Genomic DNA, 21,315 nt, shown 5'->3' on the forward strand with positions numbered 1-21,315 from the left:
CGCACCCCCCAAACATGACATCGCAATAAAACTATTTGTTTTCAAGTGCATCCTTTTATTTTCGTTTGGGAAGCTTCCATGGGGGGTGTCACGCTTTCAAAAACTGGTTTTCATGCACGTAAGACAGGGGTTTGCAAGCGTGCAGGTTTCTAGTCCACCGTTAGCGCGGGGGGCCTCCAAACTTGGTGGCGTTAAGACCTCTGGACTTCAGCTCCCAGAATTCTCCAGCCAGCATAGCAGCAGTTCAGTCATAAATCTCTCCTTTTTTGTGTGTGTGTAACAGTCACGAAAGAAATGGTTATAAATCAAGGATTCTCTGTAATTTTACTGGGAATGTGCTGAGCCTACAAAGAGAGGAGACGGCCATCCAAATTTTCAAGCATTAGTTCTTTGCAGCCCCCTGGAAAAATACTGCCCCCCCACACCCCATCCTCCCCCTTTCACATGCTTAGAGTGAGAATCCTGGAAATAAGAACCATTCAGACATTTTCTTCCCTAAAAGAGGAAACTTCCTAGGCTGGGATTCCGGCTAGCAGCATCTCCTCTTCCCACTCTTAGATCAGGAACTGTTTATCCACCAAGGTCTTCTCCGCTAGATTTCGCCTCCCGAGTGTGTCACGCACCGTTTGCACCAGCTGAAACACAGACGGACCCCCTTTTGTCCTCTGCACAGCTGACCCTTCATCTTCTCCCTCTCCAAAACGGCCAGGAAAAAAGCAAATTAACACAACAAGAGTCGCCTCGCTAGACCGCTGGCTTTGTTTAACTGAGTTGCCACCATCAAGCTGGTGTTGGTTAGCTCTGGGTCAAGTGTGCGCGGCTGGCCCGAGATGCATGCCGATTGGACGCAAAGTCATCTCACAGCTTCCTCAAATTCACACATGACCTTTCGAGCCAGGTTGCCAGGTTCAATCTCACATCTTACTCATGCCTTTCACACTCCCAGGAGTTGCGTTATCACTCCCACATGGCATGGCAGGCGATCTTCCGATGAATCAAAAGCAAACTGGGGGGGGGGGCAAAACTTTATCTTCTTTTTTTATATATATATATATTTATTATTTCATTTAATAGGTTATAATATACAGTTTGGGTTGCTTTGTTTACTATCCCTTCCTCCTGTTATAACACCACCTTATTTTCCCTTTCTTTTCTCCCTCCCTTCTCTACTTTCTTCCTTCCTCCTCTCCTTTCCCTTCCTTCTTCCTGTACCTTTCTCCTACTCCTGCTCTTCCTCTTCCCCTTCCTACCCTCTTTCCTCCTCTTTCTCTCCTTTCCATCCTCCTCTCCTTACCTCTTTCTTTCCACCCTCTCTCCCTTCTCTACTTTCTTCCTTCCTCCTCTCCTTCCCCTTCCTTCTTCCCTTACCTCTCCTTTGCTCCTGCTCTTCCTCTTCCCCTTCTTACCCTCTTCTCCTTCCTCTTTTCTCCCTTCCATCCTCCTTTCCTTTCCCTTTCCTTTCTCCCTCCCTCCCTTCTCTACTTTCCTCCTTCCTCCTCTCCTTCCCCTTCCTATACCTTTCTCCTACTCCTGCTCTTCCTCTTCCCCTTTCTACCCTCTCTCCTCCTCTTTCTCTCCTTTCCATCCTCCTCTCCTTACCTCTTTCTTCTTCCCCCCCCCGTCTTCCTTTTTCATTCTCTCCTCCTCTCTCCCTTTCTTTATCTTCCTCATGCCACATCATGCCTAATTTTAAGAAAAATGGCATTTTTCTACTATTTCCTCTCTATCTAGAAGCTTTTACCTTCTGCACAACAAAGGTGACAATGGCTGAGAGCACAAAATTCTGTGCCCCGAAATCCACAGCGCAGAAGAGGAGGATTTCGAAGAGAAGGAGGAGCAGCTCGTGGCCGTAGAAGAGTGTCCGGCTGAACAACGCACCGTCATCTGAAGGAGAAAAGTCACCAGAGCTGAGCTTGGACCCTCATGTAGGATAATTCTGAGGGTCCAACCTCCCCTCCATCTACAGCCTGAATCGTGTGACCAGCCCTTAAAACTAAGATCCCCGTAGGAAAGAGCATGATGGGTACCGTTATAGAGAACCGAGAGGTCTCCCTGCTCCTGAAACTCCAAGTCCATGATCCTCTCCGAGAAAAACTTGTCCTTCACTATGTAGTCCATATCATTATACCTCTAAAGGAGGGGGGGGCAGAATGAGGAGTGGTTAGAGAAAGGAGCAATTAAAAGGGAAACGATTCTGTAGAGAGGACGGTTCCACCACAAAACTGCGGACGACAAAATCGCGGTCGACGAAAGCGCGTATGTGACATCATCACAGCGCGACGAAAAAGATCGAAAAATGTAAAAATAAAGCTAAAACCTTACCCTAACCCCCCCAAACCTAACCCTAAACCTAACCCTAAACCTAACCCTTAACCTAACCCTAAACCTAACCCTAAACCTAAACCTAACCCTTAACGTAATGAAAAAACTAACGCTAACCCTTAACCTAACGCTAAACGTAACGCTAACGCTCTAACCCTAACCCTAACCCTTAACCTAACGCTTACCTTTATGTGAATCGGCTTGCTGTAATTTAATTTTTATTTCAATTTTTCGATCTTTTTCGTCGCGTTGTGATGACGTCACATACGCGATTTCGTCGACCGCGCTTTTGTGGAACGCGCTTTTGACGGGTCACGGAGAGGACGTCTCACTCATAATAAGAGCTGCTGTATTATGCTTCATTGTACAGCCAGCCAGATGTTTAGACTGGATTTGGCAGTTTTATCCACCCACTGAGTCCTTCCCAAGGATCTGGGATTGGAAGATATGGTTGTTTGGTGGGATTAAAGGTCTCCCCCCCACCTCCCCCCGGGATGTCATGTCCCCAAGTCAAGCTGCCTTTTGCAATTGACTGGTGGTGATTTTGTCATTTTTTTTTGTCAATATTATTATTATTCTCCCTTTCTTCTTCCCCAAGGAGCCTAGAAACATTTCAAAAAGAGTTTAATTCTTCTGGAGCGAGTGGCTATGATAACTTGGACAAATTGAATTAATCTCATTAAAATGAACTCTAATACATTTTTTTAGAAAAAGAATACAGTTTTTGTGAAGAGAGAATGACAATCAAGCAAAATTCTAAGAAGTGGCTACCATGGGGAAGATCACGCAATGCCTCTCGCACCCAAAAATCCCGTTGACCACCTTTGGCTCTTTTTCCAGCTGCTCAGCTCAAGAGCCAACAAATGGTCACCCCTGGTTTAGCCAGATGTGGCTGAAGACTCACATGTTCCAAGAAGGAGACCAGGAACCAATTCAGTGCATGGTAGCCCTTCATCCTCTGCTGGTGAAGATCAGGGCGGCTATGGAGGCCTCTCTGGTGCTACAAGGGGAACATTCGGAGACTTTAAACGTTCAAACCTGCCCCCCTTGGGAGGCACCGGTGAAAAGGAGGTGAAAAATTGATTTATTTCACTCGGAATCTTCCCTCCGGCGGGAGAAATGTCAGTTCAATTTCCACCTGCCTCTGCTCGAGAACTCGTCTCCAGCAACTCTAATTGAGTTTTCAATTAGAAAATGAAGTAGAAAGTGAGAAAACGGGCTTGGCTATGCTCAGAAGAAGCTAAACCCAGACAGTTCAACCAAGGTTCACTTCTAGGAAACAAATAAAAAATAATAATACGGTTTGTGGCACCTAAGGGCTAAATAGATTTATAGGAGCATCTGTTTTCCACGGTTGGCTACCCAATGCTTCAAGAGGTCCTCTTAGGGCACAAAACCCCTGGCACAATAAATCCAATATTAAGCGTTTCTATGTTTACTTGGGAATTGCTATTTTTCTCTCTGATCACCCTGGACGAGGAAAAAAAAACATGCACAAGGTTTTTGCCATTCTTTTCATCGTTTTTCTCAGTGACCTCAAGATCTTTCCATAGCTCTAACTTTCAACAATCCCCACCATTGAAGGACGACGAATGGAGGCATTTCAGAGCTACTGAAGCGCGGAGGTGGCGCAGTGGTTAAATGCAGCACTGCAGGCCACTTCAGCTGACTGCAGTTCTGCAGTTCTACAGTTCAAATCTCACCGGCTCAAAGTTGACTCAGCCTTCCATCCCTCCGAGGTGGGTGAAATGAGGACCCGGATTGTTGTTGGGGGCAATATGCTGACTCTGTAAACCGCTTAGAGAGGGTTGAAAGCCCTATGAAGCGGTATATAAGTCTAACTGCTATTGCTAGATAGATAGATAGATAGATGATAGATAGATAGATAGATAGATAGATAGATAGATAGATAGATAGATAGATAGATAGATAGAAATAGGTAGGTAGGTAGGTAGGTAGGTAGGTAGGTAGGTAGATAGATAGATAGATAGATAGATAGATAGATAGATAGTAGATAGATAGATAGATAGATAGATAGATAGATAGATAGATAGATAGATAGATAGATAGAGCCGAGGTGGCACAGTGGTTAAATGCAGCACTGCAGGCCACTTCAGCTGACTGCAGTTCTGCAGTTCAAATCTCACCGGCTCAGGGTTGACTCAGCCTTCCATCCTTCTGAGGTGGGTAAAATGAGGACCCGGATTGTTGTTGGGGGCGATATGCTGACTCTGTAAACCGCTTAGAGAGGGCTGAAAGTCCTATGAAGCGGTATATAAGTCTAACTGCTATTGCTACTGTGCCTTTCAGTAGAAGCTTCCTTCTTACTATTTCAGGCTAGCTGCCCCCCCTCCCCACCTGCACATTAATAATCGATTGCTAATGAATGAGCGCTATTCTCCCCAGGAGTGCATCAGAAGTGCTTTTGCAACAATTCCGTTTCCTATTTAATATGAAGGATTACTTCCGACTGATATGGCATGGGGTTCGCTTCTAAGCTAACATGGAAAAGAATCCTTCAGAACCTGCACAGCCTAAAAGGATTATGGGATCACCAGCGTGAGACGTGACAAAATGTGCCACTGCATCACAATGGTTGCCTCTTGTATAACATGCATGACACCATGGACATGGGGATGCCACGATATGGCAATCCGGGGGTTTCAGTCCCCAGCTTCCCCTTGCAGATTAGGAGAAAAAAACATTCGAGTTTCAAGACAGATTTCGTGCATTCATTCACGAGGTCCGTTGAGAATTTCTCGGCCTTTTGGCTGAGAGACGAAGGGCGTGGAATTTCTGCCCCATCATCTCTGAGGACGGCAGATAAGGAAATGGGCCTTTAGGAGATGGATCGCCGAGTCCCTCCACCCTGAAGGATAGGTAAATCATTCCTAAGGATGCTTGGGGCAGCGTTTCTGAAAAAGCAATTAAGAAGAAAATATTGCAAGGTCTGCTACCTCCATTAATGAGAGGAGGATTCTGTCATAAAACCTCCGAGTCTGGTCAGTGAGAAGCACTTCGAAGGTCTGCGTTTCAGAGTTGGGCTCCAGGCCCCTCAGAGGGCAAAGATTGTCCTGGGAAGAAAACCAACAAGAAGGCAAAAACTTTCAGTGGGAAACACGCCGATTCAGTGAAGATTTCTGTGTTTACCAATTCCCTAGTTGCCCCCTTCAATTTTGCAGATTTAGTTTACGGGGCTCAAATTTTAAGTTGGAATGTTTTTGCTCAGTGAAAGAATCCAGATTAAGAACTGGCTGTGTAGCCTTCGTTTCGACACACGAGCTGAAAACAAGTTCACCATTCCTCTCGGATCTTTTGTCTTGGCTGTCCATCTGCTTTTAACACCAATTCCACCCCCCTCGCCTTAATATTTATCCCACACTGGCGGTCACTCTCACTTAAATCTGTCCTCCTGCATCTTGCGCGCCTGTAAGTGAACGAGGTGACACATAAGGAAGATTGGAGGAGGAGGAGGAAAGAGGAGAGTAGACCCAGATGTTTTCTGGAACCAACACTGTGGGCCGAGAAGAAGGCGCCACTGGAGTTGGCGTTTCAGAGAAGGAAATGACTCCTCTTGGCCAACTCTCTGCTACATCCAGATGGCTACCAAGAAGCCCCAATTCAGCTACTTTGAAAGAGCGAGATAAATTCATGGAGTGGCTGTTTGTCAAGATGGCTCTGATAGTCTGAAAAGCTGAGGTGGCGCAGTGGTTAGAGTGCAGCACTGCAGGCTACTTCAGCTGACTGCAGTTCTGCAGTTCGGCTGTTCAAATCTCACCGGCTCAGGGTTGACTCAGCCTTCCATCCTTCCGAGGTGGGTGAAATGAGGACCCGGATTGTTGTTGGGGACGATATGCTGACTCTGTAAACCGCTTAGAAAGGGCTGGAAGCCCTATGAAGCGGTATATAAGTCAAACTGCTATTGCTATAGTCAGAAGCAGCATTGAGGAGAAATCAAAGTAAGGTTGTTAATAGGTTGAGTGTTCTCCTTGCACGCTTCCATGGGGTTGGACCACAAATGAGTCCTTCTGATTGTTAGAACAAGGTTGCCCCACATTTGGGACATGGTCAACTGCTGGGTCTATTTGCAATTGGGCCCCCCACTCACATGAGTATCGGCCCCACTTGTGCGAGTAACAGTTCCCTGCCTCTCTCACAAAACCATCCTCTTTATCCTCTCCCCCACTCTGGTCAACCCACCTGGAAAGGTTGGGAAACACTTTGTTAGAAGGTTTAAAAAAAAGCGAGCAAGGAGAAGAAGACTTGTCCCCACCTGAAGGACCAAGCTGCAGGTAACCAACCTCCAGCCACATTCACCTTGAGAAGGGCCCAAGGCAATTATACAATCTTGCAAAGCCCTGTTAGAAGAAAGCGCAGCCATTAAGCCGTGTGATGAAGAACCAAAGAGCAGAGGTTCAGGGTTTACCTCCTCCTTCTTGAGATACGACAGCATGGTGTCCAAGCTCACGTCAGCATGTCCGTGGATGCTTCTCCCATGAATGTAGAACCCGTAGCACCTGTGGGTCAAGATGAAGACCGACACCTGCAGGGATTACAATGGAAGGTCCCTATTGCAGGGAAACCAGGACACTTCCAAACGCGTCTGGCTTATTTTAAGAATTAACACGTTTCCCTCCCAGGTTACCTCAAGACTGGATTACTGTAACGCACTCTACATGGGGCTGCCCCTGAAGAGTGCCCGAAGACAACAATTGGTTGAGAATGCAGCCGCACGAGCGATAGTGGGGGTGCCTAGGTACACCCACGTTACACCTATCCTCCGCGAGCTGCACTGGCTCCCCATTGGTCTCCGGATACGCTTCAAGGTGCATAGTCATTACTTTTAAAGCCCTACATGGTTTAGGATCTGGCTACCTGAGAGACCGCCTCCTGCCATTTACCTCCCAGAGACCCATAAGATCACACAGGTTGGGCCTCCTCCGGGTACCATCAGCCGGTCAGTGTCGGTTGGCGGCCCCCGGGGGAGGGCCTTCTCTGTAGCTGCTCCAGCCTTATGGAACGATCTCCCCGTAGAAATCCAGACCCTTACTACTCTTCCGGCCTTCCGTAAAGCTACTAAGACCTGGCTGTTCCGGCAGGCCTGGGGCTGTTGATTTTATCCAGCCCCACTCTAAGCTGTATGCACGTTGTGTAATTTTAATAATTGTTTCCTATTTTAATTTTTCATACATGTCCCGTTTTATCTGTGAGCCGCCCAGAGTCTCTAGGGAGTGGGTGGCATACAAATGCTAATAAACCTTAAACCTTGGCTTGGAACATCTTCTAAAAACCTGCCTAGAAAGCAATCGATTTATTTTTTTTTACATTGCTCAGAGCAAAGCCTAAAACGTGCATCAGAATCCCCCAGGTAAGCAATTTAAAGCGGACACAAATCAGCTGAAAGGGGCTTTAAAAAAATGAAAGAATTTCTTAATGAACATCCGGCCTTGTGAAAAGTGTAAATTAAGACATCATGAAGGGGAAATTAGCCTCGCTCAGCGTGGGGGGAGTGGAGCCCCCAATTATGAAGCAACTTTTTTTCAGCTAGAAGTCCCCATGCCCTCGTTATCATGGCATTATTAATAGCTGCACTACATTATCGTGGCCCGCTTTTCTTGGAAATGTAAAAGCAGGTTGCAGCATCTTTGTCTGAACGGAGATCTGACCTTAGAAGGCGGGAAAGTAGATAGCTCTAAAAGAAGGAATCCAGAATCTAGTTTCTCCCTCAGATCTCATCCAGATGTGTGCGCACTTCTGCTCTCAGGATTGTCAGCAACGGCCCCGGGAATCTAAACCCCCACATCTGGAATTGGCCAAGTTGGGAGACACACAATCTGACCTGAGGTGTTGACTTTGTGTGTATGGGTGTGACTCACGTTGCTCAAGGAACAAAGGTCAACGAACTGATGAATCTTGTCCTCCACAAAGCGTTGATATAACCCAACGGACACCAACATCTGGAACAGAACCAAGAATACTTGAGGAACTGTAAGACATGTCAACTTCCCGCAAGAACCCAGAGATCCTTCTTGCAAAAATCCCTGCTGGCTTCTTCCAATCCATTGGAACAAGTCAACGCATGTTGAGATGCCACCTAAGAATACCTTTTGCATCATGAAAATGCTTCATGAAAGGGGATCCAAGGACCAAATAGACAGAATGTAGGAAAGCAGAGACACGTTTTTTCCCCCTCAACATTTCCAACTTAAGCCATCATCTATCATCCATCCTTCATCCCAGGTGCTATTTATTTTCTTGTGAAGATACAAAAGCTTTCTTCCCAGATTTCTCAAGATAGGAAAGGCTTCAGAGCCAAGGTGGTGCAGTGGTTAGGGTGCAGTACTGCAGGCCACTTCAGCTGACTGCTATCTGCATTTAAGCGGTTCTAATCTCACCGGCTCAAGGTTGACTCAGCCTTCCATCCTTCCGAGGTGGGTGAAATGAGGACCCAGACTGTGGGGGCGATATGCTGACTCTGTAAACCGCTTAGAGAGGGCTGAAAGCCCTATGAAGCGGTATATAAGTCTAACTGCTATTGCTATTCTAAGAGGGGAGGCATCATTTTACATGCAATGGAGCACTTTTTTTCTGCAACAGGATGATTTGGAAATATTATATTATTCAACCACAAGGAGGAGAGGAGAGGAGAAGATGAAAGGGAAGGGAAGAGGAGAAGGAAGAGGGGAAGGGAGGAGACAGGAGGGAAGGAAAGAGGAGGAGAGGAGAAGATGAAAGGGAAGGGAAGAGGAGAGGAGAAGCAAGAGGGGAAGGGAGGAGACAGGAGGGAAGGAAAGAGGAGGAGAGGAGAAGATGAAAGGGAAGGGAAGAGGAGAGGGGAAGGAAGAGGGGAAGGGAGGAGACAGGAGGGAAGGAAAGAGGAGAGGAGGAGAAGATAAAAGGGAAGGGAAGAGGAGAGGAGAAGGAAGAGGGGAAGGGAGGAGACAGGAGGGAAGGAAAAAGGAGAGGAAAAGAAGATGAAAGGGAAGGGAAGAGGAGAGGAGAAGGAAGAGGGGAAGGGAGGAGACAGGAGGGAAGGAAAGAGGAGGAGAGAAGATGAAAGGGAAGGGAAAAGAAGAGAAGAAGGAAGAGGGGAAGGGAGGAGACAGGAGGGAAGGAAAGAGGAGAGGAGGAGAAGATGAAAGGGAAGGGAAGAGGAGAGGAGAAGGAAGAGGGAAAGGGAGGAGACAGGAGGGAAGGAAAGAGGAGGAGAGGAGAAGATGAAAGGGAAGGGAAGAGAGGAGAGGAGAAGGAAGAGGGGAAGGGAGGAGACAGGAGGGAAGGAAAGAGGAGGAGAGGAGAAGATGAAAGGGAAGGGAAGAGGAGAAGGAAGAGGGGAAGGGAGGAGACAGGAGGGAAGGAAAGAGGAGGAGAGGAGAAGATGAAAGGGAAGGGAAGAGAAGCCAAGAGGAGGGAAGGGAAAAGAAAAGAGAAACCTGCACAATGGCCACCACCAGCCAAACAGAAGCAGAAATCCCAAAACGAAGAATTGGGCTCCAGGGAGCTTGGTAGGTATTTGGCTCAAGCTGCAGACTGACATTCAGGTCTCTTGATGCGAGGTTTTTGAGTCCCACCACCTGTGGATGAAAAAGAAGCCAACGTTCACCCCACGTGGAGACACCACCTCTCCATCTAATGGGCCTTATGGCTCACTGGGTGACTCTGGGTAAGTATTCTCATTCTTAACCGTAACGTAGTCCACAGCTATACAATTTGGGCTGGAAAACGTTAGGGCTAGGAAAACAAAATCGGGATTTTAGGTAGCTTCCCAAGGGGATTGGACAAGGGCGTGGAGGAGAAATAGACCGATGGTTTGGTCCACCCAGGTTTTCCATGACGGGATGCAGAAGAAGGACCACCAGGACAGAGAAGTGCGAACAGGGAGCTTCTGCCATCAAGATGAGACCCCACGTTTCTCTCCCTGAGCTAACTCTCCAGACCGGGAGAGGTTTCTCAGGGCCGCGGGTAGAAATCGGCACAGTTGGCCCTCCTGTGTCTTGCACTGACCTCCAAAAGCAACAAAACAGCAAAGAGCTGAAGCGAAGGATGCACTTTCCGCTGTGTCTGGATTTCATTCCACTCATTAGCGATCAGGAAAGTCCTCCAGGCGGTCACTGAGGAGGCGGGACTTCCTGGAACGGGGGTGGGGCGGAGGAGGCCACAGGCAAGCAAAGAGACACAATGAGCTTCATTGGAGGACTCTGCACACACCTCTCAGGTGCTTTCGACCAATTGCAGAGCTTGGCGCTCTGGAGACCCCCTGGAGCTTCTGCTCTACACTCATCTGCCTCTCCAACAGCAAATAATTCAGGGCAGCTTCCAAAAAAGGGTTGGAGCAATTCATGGAAGTCTTGTGGATCCATGGCTATAGCCTTCCTGGAATGAGGCCACCTCATGGCCATCCATGGTGGGCTTCCGTAGGCAACTGGTTGGCCACTGGAAGAACAGATGACCAAGGATCCAATCCAGTAGGACACGGTTGATGTTCTCAACCTGAAGCCCACTGTTTTATCACCTGCTGGTTTCCCAGCAGCCCTTGGGATGATGTAGTAGGGTAGCTAATTTCATGAGCGATATCATAACCAACAGATACGTGATGTAACACGGTTCCACCACAAAACCGCGTTCGACTAAAGCGCGCTCGACGAAACCGCGTAGCTGACGTCATCACAGGGCGACAACAGCGCGGAGACAGAAGCACGCTGTAAACGCTAAACCTAAAATTAACCCCTAAACCTAAACCTAACCCCCTAAACCTAATCCTAAACCTAACCCTAAACCTAACCCTTAACCTAACCCTAAACCTAACCCTTACCTTAACTTGAATCGTTTTGCTTTCAAAGCGCTATTTAAAGCACCCTTCTTTCTCCGCGCTCGCTGTTGTCACCCTGTTGATGACGTCAGCGACGCGGTTTAATCGGGCGCGCTTTAGTCGAGCGCGGTTTTGTCGTGCCACGATGTAACACTGCCCTTCTTTGGGAGCGAGCCAAAGCTTTGGATTTTGGGTAGCATCCTATATTCGGGCTAAGAGACAGCGCACTGGGTCAGCCCTTCTCACCCTCATCATCTGGAGAAGCCCCGCGTGACACGAACAGCTCTTTCTGCTGGAGATTTGTTCCCAACCCAGGACACGAAAGGAGGAAGACGATATGAGGCTGGTTTTGGGCCCTGCGTACCATGAGCATGATCTAAACCAAAGGGATTGTAAATGATCACCTTTCACTGTTGGTTTTTCCTTTGGCTTCTCCCAGTCTATCAGGAAGATGGAGACCATTAGCTGGGTGATCAGAAGATGTAGGAGATCCAGGCTCTGGAACAAAAAGCATCCACAGGGAGTTTTGTCTCTGAGATATGGAGATATAAATTCTTCATCTATTCCGTTTTTCAGTGTTTCTCAACCTTGGCCACTTGAAGATGTCTGGACTTCAACTCCCAGAATTCCCCAGCCAGCATTCGCTGGCTGGGGAATTCTGGGAGTTGAAGTCCAGACATCTTCAAGTGGCCAAGGTTGAGAAACACTGCCATATTTGGTCTTTTGATCATCTAAGGCAGGACTTGCCAATCTTGGCTCCTTCAAGACCTATGGACTTCAACCCCTAGAATTCCCCAGTCTGTCTTAAGAACGTGACTTCTCCTACAGCTAGTTGCAAATCCTACACCCTGAGTATCTTCCAAAGAGGAGCAGAGCTCATGTTTAACTCAAATGCCTAGGACTAAGCCAATGGAAATTTGCACAAGGGCCTGGGGTTTTTTTTTTTTTTTAGCATTAAACCCCCTCCCCTTGGGTCGGATTATGGGCATGACGGATGAGCAACAGGTAGCAGAGGATTCTGTCCTTGAAGAGGACAATAGTCGGTTACTTTCAACTCTTGCCAAGAAAACAACACGACACAACTGCTGTGCAGCCATCAAGAATTAAGCTGGACTTGGCAGAAGTTAAGAAGGTCAAATAAAATCAATAGTGCCACAAAGAACTAAGCCGTGATGGAAAGGGTTTCTCTAGTATGAGATGCTATTTTTTTTTTCACCTTGTAAAATCGGCGGGATTTTTTTCATTTATTAATCAGTTCTCAGGCTACTGCAGTTCCAGAAAACCTGCTGCAAAATATGGCTTGGTGGAAAAGGTAAAAGAAAAATGAACTCAAGTTTTCATCTGAATAGGAAGGCTGCCTGGAGCCATCCTGAATTATAACTTTGCATGACAAAAGTCACAATGTTGTCCTCTCCAATTTTCATGTGGGGAAGTTCCATCAAGCCAGTTTTAAAATAAAGCATTCTGGGCTAGTGTTCTTCAACCATGGCGAGCTTAAGATGCGTGGACTTCAACTCCCAGAATTCCCCCAGCCAGCCATGGGAGTTGAATTCTGGGAGTTGAAGTCCACGCATTTTGCCACGGTTAAGGAACATGGCTCTAGAGCAGGGGTGTCCAAACTTGGGAACTTTAGGACTTGCGGACTTCAACTCCTAGAATTCCCTAACCAGCTTGGCTGAGGAATTCTGGGAGTTGAAGTCCAAAAGTCTTAAAAGTTCCCAAGTTTGGACACCCCTGCTCTAGAGAATGAACATTCTCCAAGACCTAATGTCCCAAACACCCCAGATGTTTCACGCAAGTGCTTTCCAACCTTTTCTTACCTTCAAAGTCAGCGCACACAACGCATAGATGATAAAGTTGGTTTCTGCTTGGCTACCAGCAGCTGGGAGCGTAATTGCCACTGTTGAAAACTGCTGGCCCTATTTTTAAAAAAAATGGCAAAACAGACAAGATCTTTTTGCTTGTGAGATTCTATATCCCTCAGCACAAGCCTTATTATTATTGTACAATTGTATCACAGCGGCCAGTTGTTTCACCGAATTTGGCATTGGTTATTAGTCGGGCCCCACCCAGGGGCCTAGGATGTCATAACATATTTTCGTAATATGCGTGCAGATCCAAGCAGTGCGGCTTTTTGCATTTGACTGATGGTGATTTTGTCAATTTTTAACTGTTTTAAGTGTAATTCCAGTGCTTTTGGAATAGCACCCAGTGTGCCAATTACCACTGGAATTACCACTGCTGGTTTGTGCCATAATCATTGAATTTCGATTTTTAAGTCCTGGTATTTTGCAATTTTTTTCATGTTCCTTCTCGGCAACCCTGCTATCACCTGGTATTGCGATGTCTATGATTGTGACCTTATTTTTCTCAACCAGTGTGATGTCTGGTGTATTATGCGCCAGTATTTTGTCCGTTTGTATACGGAAATCCCACAAGATCTTGACCATCTGATTTTCGGGGACTTTTTCAGGCTGATGTTCCCACCAGTTTGTTGCCGTTTTAATATTATAATTTTTGCACAAATTCCAATGGATCATTTGTGCTACTGAATTGTGCCGCAATTTATAATCAGTCTGCACGATTTTTTTACAGCAGATTTTTTTACATCATCATCATCATCATTATCCTCGTTGTTGGCAGAATTCTCTTCCTGTCCAAGAAGGAAGCCCCAATCTGTTTACCAACGCCATAAATGCAATATTCACTCAAAAGTAATTAAAAATAAACCAATGGAACACTGGATGGCAACACACCTGCTCACACACCGCCACAGATCCTTGCTTACCTTGAAAACGATCAGCCAGTAAACGCTAATTCCCCAAGTGACCATGAAAAAGACATTTGCCAGAGATCCAACCAAGCAAGCAAAGAATTTCAATATGGTCTGAAAATAAAAATAAAAAATTTAACGGGAATAAAAACCGGAATCCAGGGAGGGCCGGCGTGAAGAAAAAGCAATTTTCCAACACTTGGGTTTTTTTTTTTTTTTTTTTTAAATATCTGGCAAAGTCTAAGCAAAAACAACTGGTGTCCCCAGTGAAGTCCCAAATTCTGAGAGCCGGCCCATTTTCCAGACAGAGCCGAGGTGGCGCAGTGGTTAAATGCAGCACTGCAAGCTACTTCAGCTGACTGCAGTTCTGCAGTTCGGCGGTTCAAATCTCACCGGCTCAGGGTTGACTCAGCCTTCCATCCTTCCGAGGTGGGTAAAATGAGGACCCGGATTGTTGTTGGGGGCAACATGCTGACTCTGTAAACCGCTTAGAGAGGGCTGAAAGCCCTATGAAGCGGTATATAAGTCTAACTGCTATTGCTATTGCTATTTCCAGGCGTTCAAGATCAAAAGGCGATTTTCATCCTTACCGTGAAATCGATGTTCTGCAGACGAGATCTCCGGGCCCAACTGCTGGTCTCCAACAAAGCATAGAGGACAGCGAGAAACCCCAGGACCCCAAAGGAGATCTGTGCAGAGACAATGTGTGTGTGTCATTCCCAGCAGATGGATTAATTAAGCTGCTTTACACAGTTATTTTGGATCTGTAAGACCATCCCTAAAACCTCCCAAAGCATCTTTTGGGAAAAAGTGGGTTAAAAGAGTAAGTAGCTCAAATGCCCTTCTTCAAGCTAGAGGGACTTCCGAATGCAGTAGAACCTCTGGTTGCAACCATAATTTGTTCCATAACTTTGGTCGCAATTCGATTTGGTCATGAAGCGAACCTAACCAAAATTAATGCAGCGGCCACACACGAGTTGCTGTTGTTAGTAAACAAACAACAGGAGATTTAGCTCTTACAAAAAACAAACAAACCCCGATTTGGTCGTGGTCAGAAGCATTCGTGACCAGAGGTTCTACTGTATGTGGACTTCAACTCCCAGCATTCCCCAAATAACACAGCCTCACTGATCATTCTAGAAGAATGCTAGAACCTCTCTAGAAAGCCTACAGCAGTGTTTCTCAACCTTGGCAACTTGAAGATGTCCGGACTTCAACTCCCAGAATTCCCCAGCCAGCGGATGCTGGCTGGGGAATTCTGGGAGTTGATGTCCGGACATCTTCAAGTTGCCAAGGTTGAGAAACACTGGCCTACAGGGCAGGGGTGGGTCTCTCGCCCCGTTCCAACTGGTTCGGTTGGAACGGGGCTGGCGGCGTCCTCGTGCACGCATGCGTACTAGCGTCTATGCGATGCTCCAGCTGCTCCTGGAGGATCGCGCAGGCGCTGTATGCGTCCTGCGCATGCGTGGAAGCGCAGAACTTGTCAAAACCGGGTAAGGAGCGCGGGCGCGCGGGTGGGCCCTTCGCCGTTCCCGGAAGTTACTTACTTCCGGGTTCGACGACCAACCGGTTCGCAGGGACCGCCGCGAACCGGTTGAAACCCACCCCTGCTACAGGGTGAGGGAAACGTGACATGGCCGAAAGGGTTGAAAACATCTTCCTGTTGGGGCTGCTCTTCTGAAGAGATGGGCCCATCCTCTACTTAGTGAGAAGAATAAAATGCTCCTCACAGAACATGACCTACTGCAATGAAGAACCTGAAGGACCAGCAGTTTTAGCGTTACGGTGGTGTCTACTCTCTAAATCTCAACTGGCCCTAGCTTTTATTTTCTTTCCACCATTTATCTGCGCAGGGAAATCAGCCAAAAGAAAAAAAACCCTTAAATGTTCAACAGACAGTCCGAAAATCTTGCACTGGGCTTACTCACATCAGTTGCTAGTTGAGCTGATCCAGGACTTTGATTGTAGGAGACTGAAAATGACACCTGCAAAACCAAAAGCAGATATATCTACGACGAGATGTCCATAAAACTGAAGAGCAGGGAAAGCTGAAGCTGAGGGTGAAGGGAAGGGAAGAAGTCTACGCAAACCGCAGCCCGAAATGGGAGCCGTGTCCACCTCTGCTTTTGGATCTACAGAATGTAAAGTCGTTTCCCCACCCACACGGACTCACCTGGGCGATCCCTGGGGTGCGGTGTGTTGCGTATCTGACCGTCAAGGAGAATGGTGGGTCTTCTCCAGGAGCAGCGGTAGGTAGGTGGACACTGCAAAAGCCAAGAAGAAGAAGAAGGATGGTTGGTTTTGAGGGAAGGAAGGCTGGAGAAAAGCTGAAGGAGGAAGCGATTAAGTTATTATTTAAGTATTTAATAAATTTATAGGCCGCCCAATCCCGAAGGACTCCGGGCGGCTTACAGAAAATACATTTAAAAAGAATTAAAAAATTAAAAAGCAGAGAAAACAGATTAAAAACCACATCATGCACTCAATCTGGTTGGGGCTGGACCACAGTCATAAGGTCAACAGCCCCAGGCCTGCCGGAATAGCCCGGTCTTAATAGCCTTTCGGAAGGCCATGAGAGTGGGTAGGGTCCGGATCTCTGGGGGTAGTTCATTCCATAGGGTCGGAGCGGCTACAGAGAAGGCCCTCCCTCGGGGACCGGCCAGTCAACATTGTCTGGCTGACGGCACCTGGAGAAGGCCCACCCTGTGTGATCTTATCGGCCGTTGGGAGGTATACCCTAAGTTGAGCAGGACCACTTAAGTTTCCGGGCCGCTCCTGAGACAAGAGATATTTGGGATACCAGCAAAGTGACATGACCACTAGGCGGATGTCATGGACATTTCTATTCACTGCGGTGCAAATGGATAGCTGAGAGGAAATTAGAATTTCAGGGTCCTCTAACCCAGTGTTTCTCAACCTTGTCAACTTGAAGATGTCCGGACTTCAACTCCCAGAATTCCCCAGCCAGCATTCGCTGGCTGGGGAATTCTGGGTGTTGAAGTCCAGACATCTTCAAGTTGCTAAGGTTGAGAAACACTGCTCTAACCAACGACCCTGTTTCCCTGAAAATAAGCCATCCCTGAAAATATTACAACACAGCAGCACCCTGGAGGTGACCACGCTCACCCCCTCGTGCACCTCAAAAATAAGACCTCCCCAAAAATAAGGCCAAGTGCTTATTTTGGAGGTCAAAAAAAATGACCCTGTCTTATTTTCAGGGAAGCATGGTAGGCATGTGTTCTTTCTCCCTTTTTTTTCTTATTTTCGTTATTTCTCTTCACAAGAGGTGGCCTCCAACTTCTCTTTAACTACCTCTAGTAAAGAAGAGTCCACCAACCACTTCTTACTTTTAGGAAATTCTTCCCAACATCCAATCAAAATCTGCTTCCTCGTGATTTGAGTCATTGCTTCAGGTTCTGGAACAATTTGCGCTTGTCTTCTCCACGAAAGCCCTTCAAGATGCTTGAAGATGGCCATCAAGTCTCTCTACCATCTTCTCTTCTCCAGGCTAAACTTACTCAAGACCTTCAACGGGTCCTCCTCAGATATCCCTCCCATTTTGCTGATTCTTCTCTGGATATTTTCCTCTGTGACCCGACCAAAAGGGCGAACGACAAAACCGCGCCCGATTAAACCACGTCGCTAAAACCGCTACGTCATCAGCGCGCCGACAACGGCTCGGCGACAACAGCGCGGAGACAGAAGGGCACTTTACAACAGCGCGTCGACAGAAAGCCGATTTAACTTAAGGTAAGGGTTAGGTTTAGGGTTAGGTTTAGGGTTAGGTTTAGGGTTAGGTTTAGGGTTAGGTTTAGGGTTAGGTTTGGGGTTAGGTTTGGGGTTAGGTTTGGGGTTAGGTTTAGGGTTAGGTTTAGGGTTAGGTTTAGGGTTAGGTTTAGGGTTAGGTTTAGGTTTAGGTTTAGGTTTAGGTTTAGGGTTAGGTTTAGGGTTAGGTTTAGGGTTAGGTTTAGGGTTAGGTTTAGGGTTAGGTTTAGGGTTAGGGTTAGGGTTAGGTTAAGGGTTAGGTTTAGGGTTAGGTTTAGGGTTAGGTTTAGGGTTAGGTTTAGGGTTAGGTTTAGGGTTAGGTTTAGGGTTAGGTTTAGGGTTAGGTTTAGGGTTAGGTTTAGGGTTAGGTTTAGCCTTACGTTTAGGGTTAGGGTTAGCGTTACGTTTAGGGTTAGGTTTAGTTTTACAAAGCGCTTGTCGCCGCGTTGTTGTCGGCGCGATTCAGCGCTCATTCGTCGGAGCGCTTTAGAACACGCGGTTTCGTCACCGCGGTTTAGTCGGGCGCGGTTTTGTCGTTCGCCCTTTTGTCGGTGAACCGTTTCCCTCCTTCTCAGTGCCCTTTCTAAAAATGTGGTGGGCGATATTCTACCAGCCCTAGGAAACCTCCACCCTTAATCAGGGCTTGGAAAATGCTTTTTTTTTTTTAACCTGAGAAGCAATTCCTTTGCCAAGGTCACAGACGCTGGAGCATTGGACAAATTCCCTTTTCGGTCTGACAGCCCATCAACTAGAAAGAACCTCCGGAGTGCTTGATTCAACGGGGGTGCTAAACATCAAAACAAGGAGAAAGATTTTAGCAAAGGTTCTGGCATTGTTCTTTCAACACAACATACAAAAGCCGAGAGCAGAAGGACTTTGGAGAAGTTGTTTAATATCGGTAAAGTCAGAAGGGGGTCAAACTATTTTCCAGTCCAAATAAAACTGCAAAACTGAACCGGTGAACCTGCTAAGCGCATTCAGACACGGAATTGAAGGACAAATCTTGTTGCAAACGCATCTGTGCCTGCATTTCTCCAAGTGGTGAGGAAAAGGCTGGGTGTGAGAAGGGAAACTTTGCAGCCTTCATAGAAGAAGAAATGGGGAAGAAGAGATCAATGAAGGAAGCCAAGTTCCCAGAAATGGGGGAGAAGGGTTCCAGCAAATGCTTTAATAATAATGCCGATTTTAATGACAATGTGAAGAACAATGCCTTTCATCTAAACCCAGAAGACCCCAAAGAAGTGCTTTACCTCGATTGTTGGTTACTATTGCGGGATTGCTTATAGGAACGGGCCAGAGTTGGGTATTCCCCTTCTCATCTTCGAACTGCAAAAACATCTCGTAGAAGATGGGTTCTGGAGTCCTTTGCAGCAGGGCAGAAACTTCAAGAGCGCACTAAAAGCAGCAGAGACCAGGTGGATACCATGCAATTCCATTTGCTGGGCCCGTTTAAGAGATCTGTTAAGATCTCAGACTGACATATTCAGTTAATTGTTTATAAAGAAGCCCCCAGATTCACAATAGGTTGCAACCGCAGCAGAAGACCCATGGGAACCGTTGATGTCCTTCAGATCTTCTGGAATAACTAGCTGGACCCACGTCTCCGTTGGCCACCAAGTTGGAAAAGGCCCCACAAGAATAAATCGAGTGAATTTCGGTCTGAGAGGTAACCTGTCTACCCAGATCCCAATACTGCCTTCTCCCCAAACTCCAAAACAGGATCCCATCCACCACGGATCAACCCCAAAGTTTAAGCTGAAGTATAGGCATCACTTACAGACTGGTGGTAGGTGGTCCCCATGGTGAAAGCAGCATCCAGAATCTTCTGGCTGTTTGGACAGAGCTAAATGGAGCAAAGAGAAAAGGCGATGCAACCTTTTAAAAATATTTTAAATGGATTTGTGGGAGGGAGGGAGGGAGGGAGGGAGGGAGGGAGGGAGGGAGGGAGGGAGGAAGGAAGGAAGGAAGGAAGGAAGGAAGGAAGGAAGGAAGGAAATAAATAATCTTAGTCCATGTTTTCATTGGGCATTGTGAGAAGTGGACCACATTTAAAGATGAAAGTAATAACTTTACCTGCAATGTTGCTCCTTTTACATCCTGCCATTCCAGGAACTTTCCCCGGGCATCGTACTGAATGACCTTGAAGTCCATCTGTAGAAAAGAAAGACAAAATCAGTGGTCAGGCATTTTAAGAAGTTCTCCCTGACTCATCAAATTAATCCAAAGGTCCACTCCGCTTAGCTAACGTGTCTGTTTGGTCAAAACAGCCGCAGACAGACAGACAAGACAGGCTGGAGTTGAAGTCCACCCATCCCAAAGTGAGGAACGTTTGAGGGGGTTGTGGAGGAACAAAGGACACATGCACAGGTTTTTCTGGATCTGCTTCCACTTGCCTTCGAATGCTTCCCAAAAGCCACAGAAGGAAAAGGTCTGGTGGGGCCACCGTACCAAAGCTTTGGAAGGTCTGGGCTCCTGAAAAAGACAAATCCATTCCTGCTTTGAAGAAGAGGGCAGGGGCTCCTGCAGGAAACAAAGGTCCCACAAAGCCCAGGGGGCTTCCTGCAAAGACAGGGGGTCATCTAAAATCCAGAGAGACATCACAAAGCCATTGCACCAGACATACATCATGGGTGTCGCTCCGCACGGTGTTTAGGACACCAACTTCCCCCTGAGATGCCACCACTGGGGCTGGAAAGCCAGAGCTGGTGTTGCCCTCGTCACCTCAAGGCTTGACTACTGTAATGCGCTCTACATGGGGCTGCCCCTGAAAAGTGTTCGGAGACTACAACTAGTCCAGAATGCAGCCGTGCGAGCGATACTGGGTGTACCAAGGTACACCCACGTTACACCTATCCTCCGCGAGCTGCACTGGCTCCCTATCGGTCTCCGAGCGCGATTCAAGGTGCTGGTTATCACCTTTAAAGCCCTACATGGCCTAGGACCCGGATATCTGCGAGACCGTCTTCTGCCACATACCTCCCAACGGCCGATAAGATCGCACAGGATGGGCCTTTTCCGGGTCCCATCAGCCAGACAATGTCGGCTGGCAACCACCTGGGGGAGGGCCTTCTCCGTAGCCGCTCCGACCCTATGGAATGAACTACCCCCAGAGATCCGGACCCTACCCACTCTCATGGCCTTCCGAAAGGCTATTAAGACCTGGCTATTCCGGCAGGCCCCGGGCTGTTGACCTCATGACCGAGGTCCAGCCCCGATTAGACTGGGTGTATGTTGTGGCTTTTTTAATCTATGTTTCTTTGTTTTTAACTTTTCTACTTTTTAAATGTATTTGTTGTAAGCCGCCCGGAGTCCTTCGGGATTGGGCGGCCTATAAATTCATTAAATCTAATCTAATCTAATCTACTCACTTGGCCTTGGTGTAAAGATCGTAAGGCCTGGTTTGCAAAGATGAAGCTCTGAGGATGACCATGTTGGTGAGCATCTGGCAAGCCGTTGCATTGCAGGTGTTCTAAAGGGGATAAAAGAAAGCATTGGATGCAGATAACTCAGGCCTTGGACAGCAGGTACAATGGGTGGAGACTTCGGACCATGTTGATTCTTGGTAAAATTAAACCCTTCTCATATGTTACTAGCTTCCCTCTGCTGGGGACAGAGACCCACATCAAGGTTGCAACCATTAAAAAGA

At 47.2% G+C, this 21,315-nt stretch overlaps 1 protein-coding gene across 1 annotated transcript; it reads right to left on the reverse strand.

Annotated features, from left to right (window-relative positions):
* Window positions 1-274: 274 nt before the first annotated feature.
* On the reverse strand, window positions 275-21,134 carry LOC106542235 (meckelin). Its single transcript, XM_087729481.1, has 21 exons — window positions 21,038-21,134; window positions 20,063-20,141; window positions 19,743-19,820; window positions 19,447-19,512; window positions 18,920-19,064; window positions 18,339-18,456; window positions 16,078-16,168; window positions 15,833-15,889; window positions 14,495-14,593; window positions 13,920-14,018; window positions 12,952-13,050; window positions 11,536-11,629; window positions 10,327-10,451; window positions 9,756-9,896; window positions 8,199-8,279; window positions 6,749-6,865; window positions 5,280-5,396; window positions 3,227-3,322; window positions 2,028-2,130; window positions 1,742-1,884; window positions 275-635 (listed from the first exon to the last, which is right to left on the reverse strand). The coding sequence occupies exons 1-21, from the start codon at window positions 21,109-21,111 to the stop codon at window positions 555-557; spliced, it is 2,103 nt and encodes a 700-aa protein (XP_087585607.1). The 5' UTR covers window positions 21,112-21,134; the 3' UTR covers window positions 275-554.
* Window positions 21,135-21,315: the final 181 nt, after the last annotated feature.

The sequence above is a fragment of the Thamnophis sirtalis genome, unplaced genomic scaffold (assembly GCF_051295495.1).
Source record: "Thamnophis sirtalis isolate CommonGarterSnake01/CBP01778 unplaced genomic scaffold, rThaSir2_p1.2 scaffold_14, whole genome shotgun sequence".
NCBI lineage: Eukaryota > Metazoa > Chordata > Lepidosauria > Squamata > Natricidae > Thamnophis > Thamnophis sirtalis.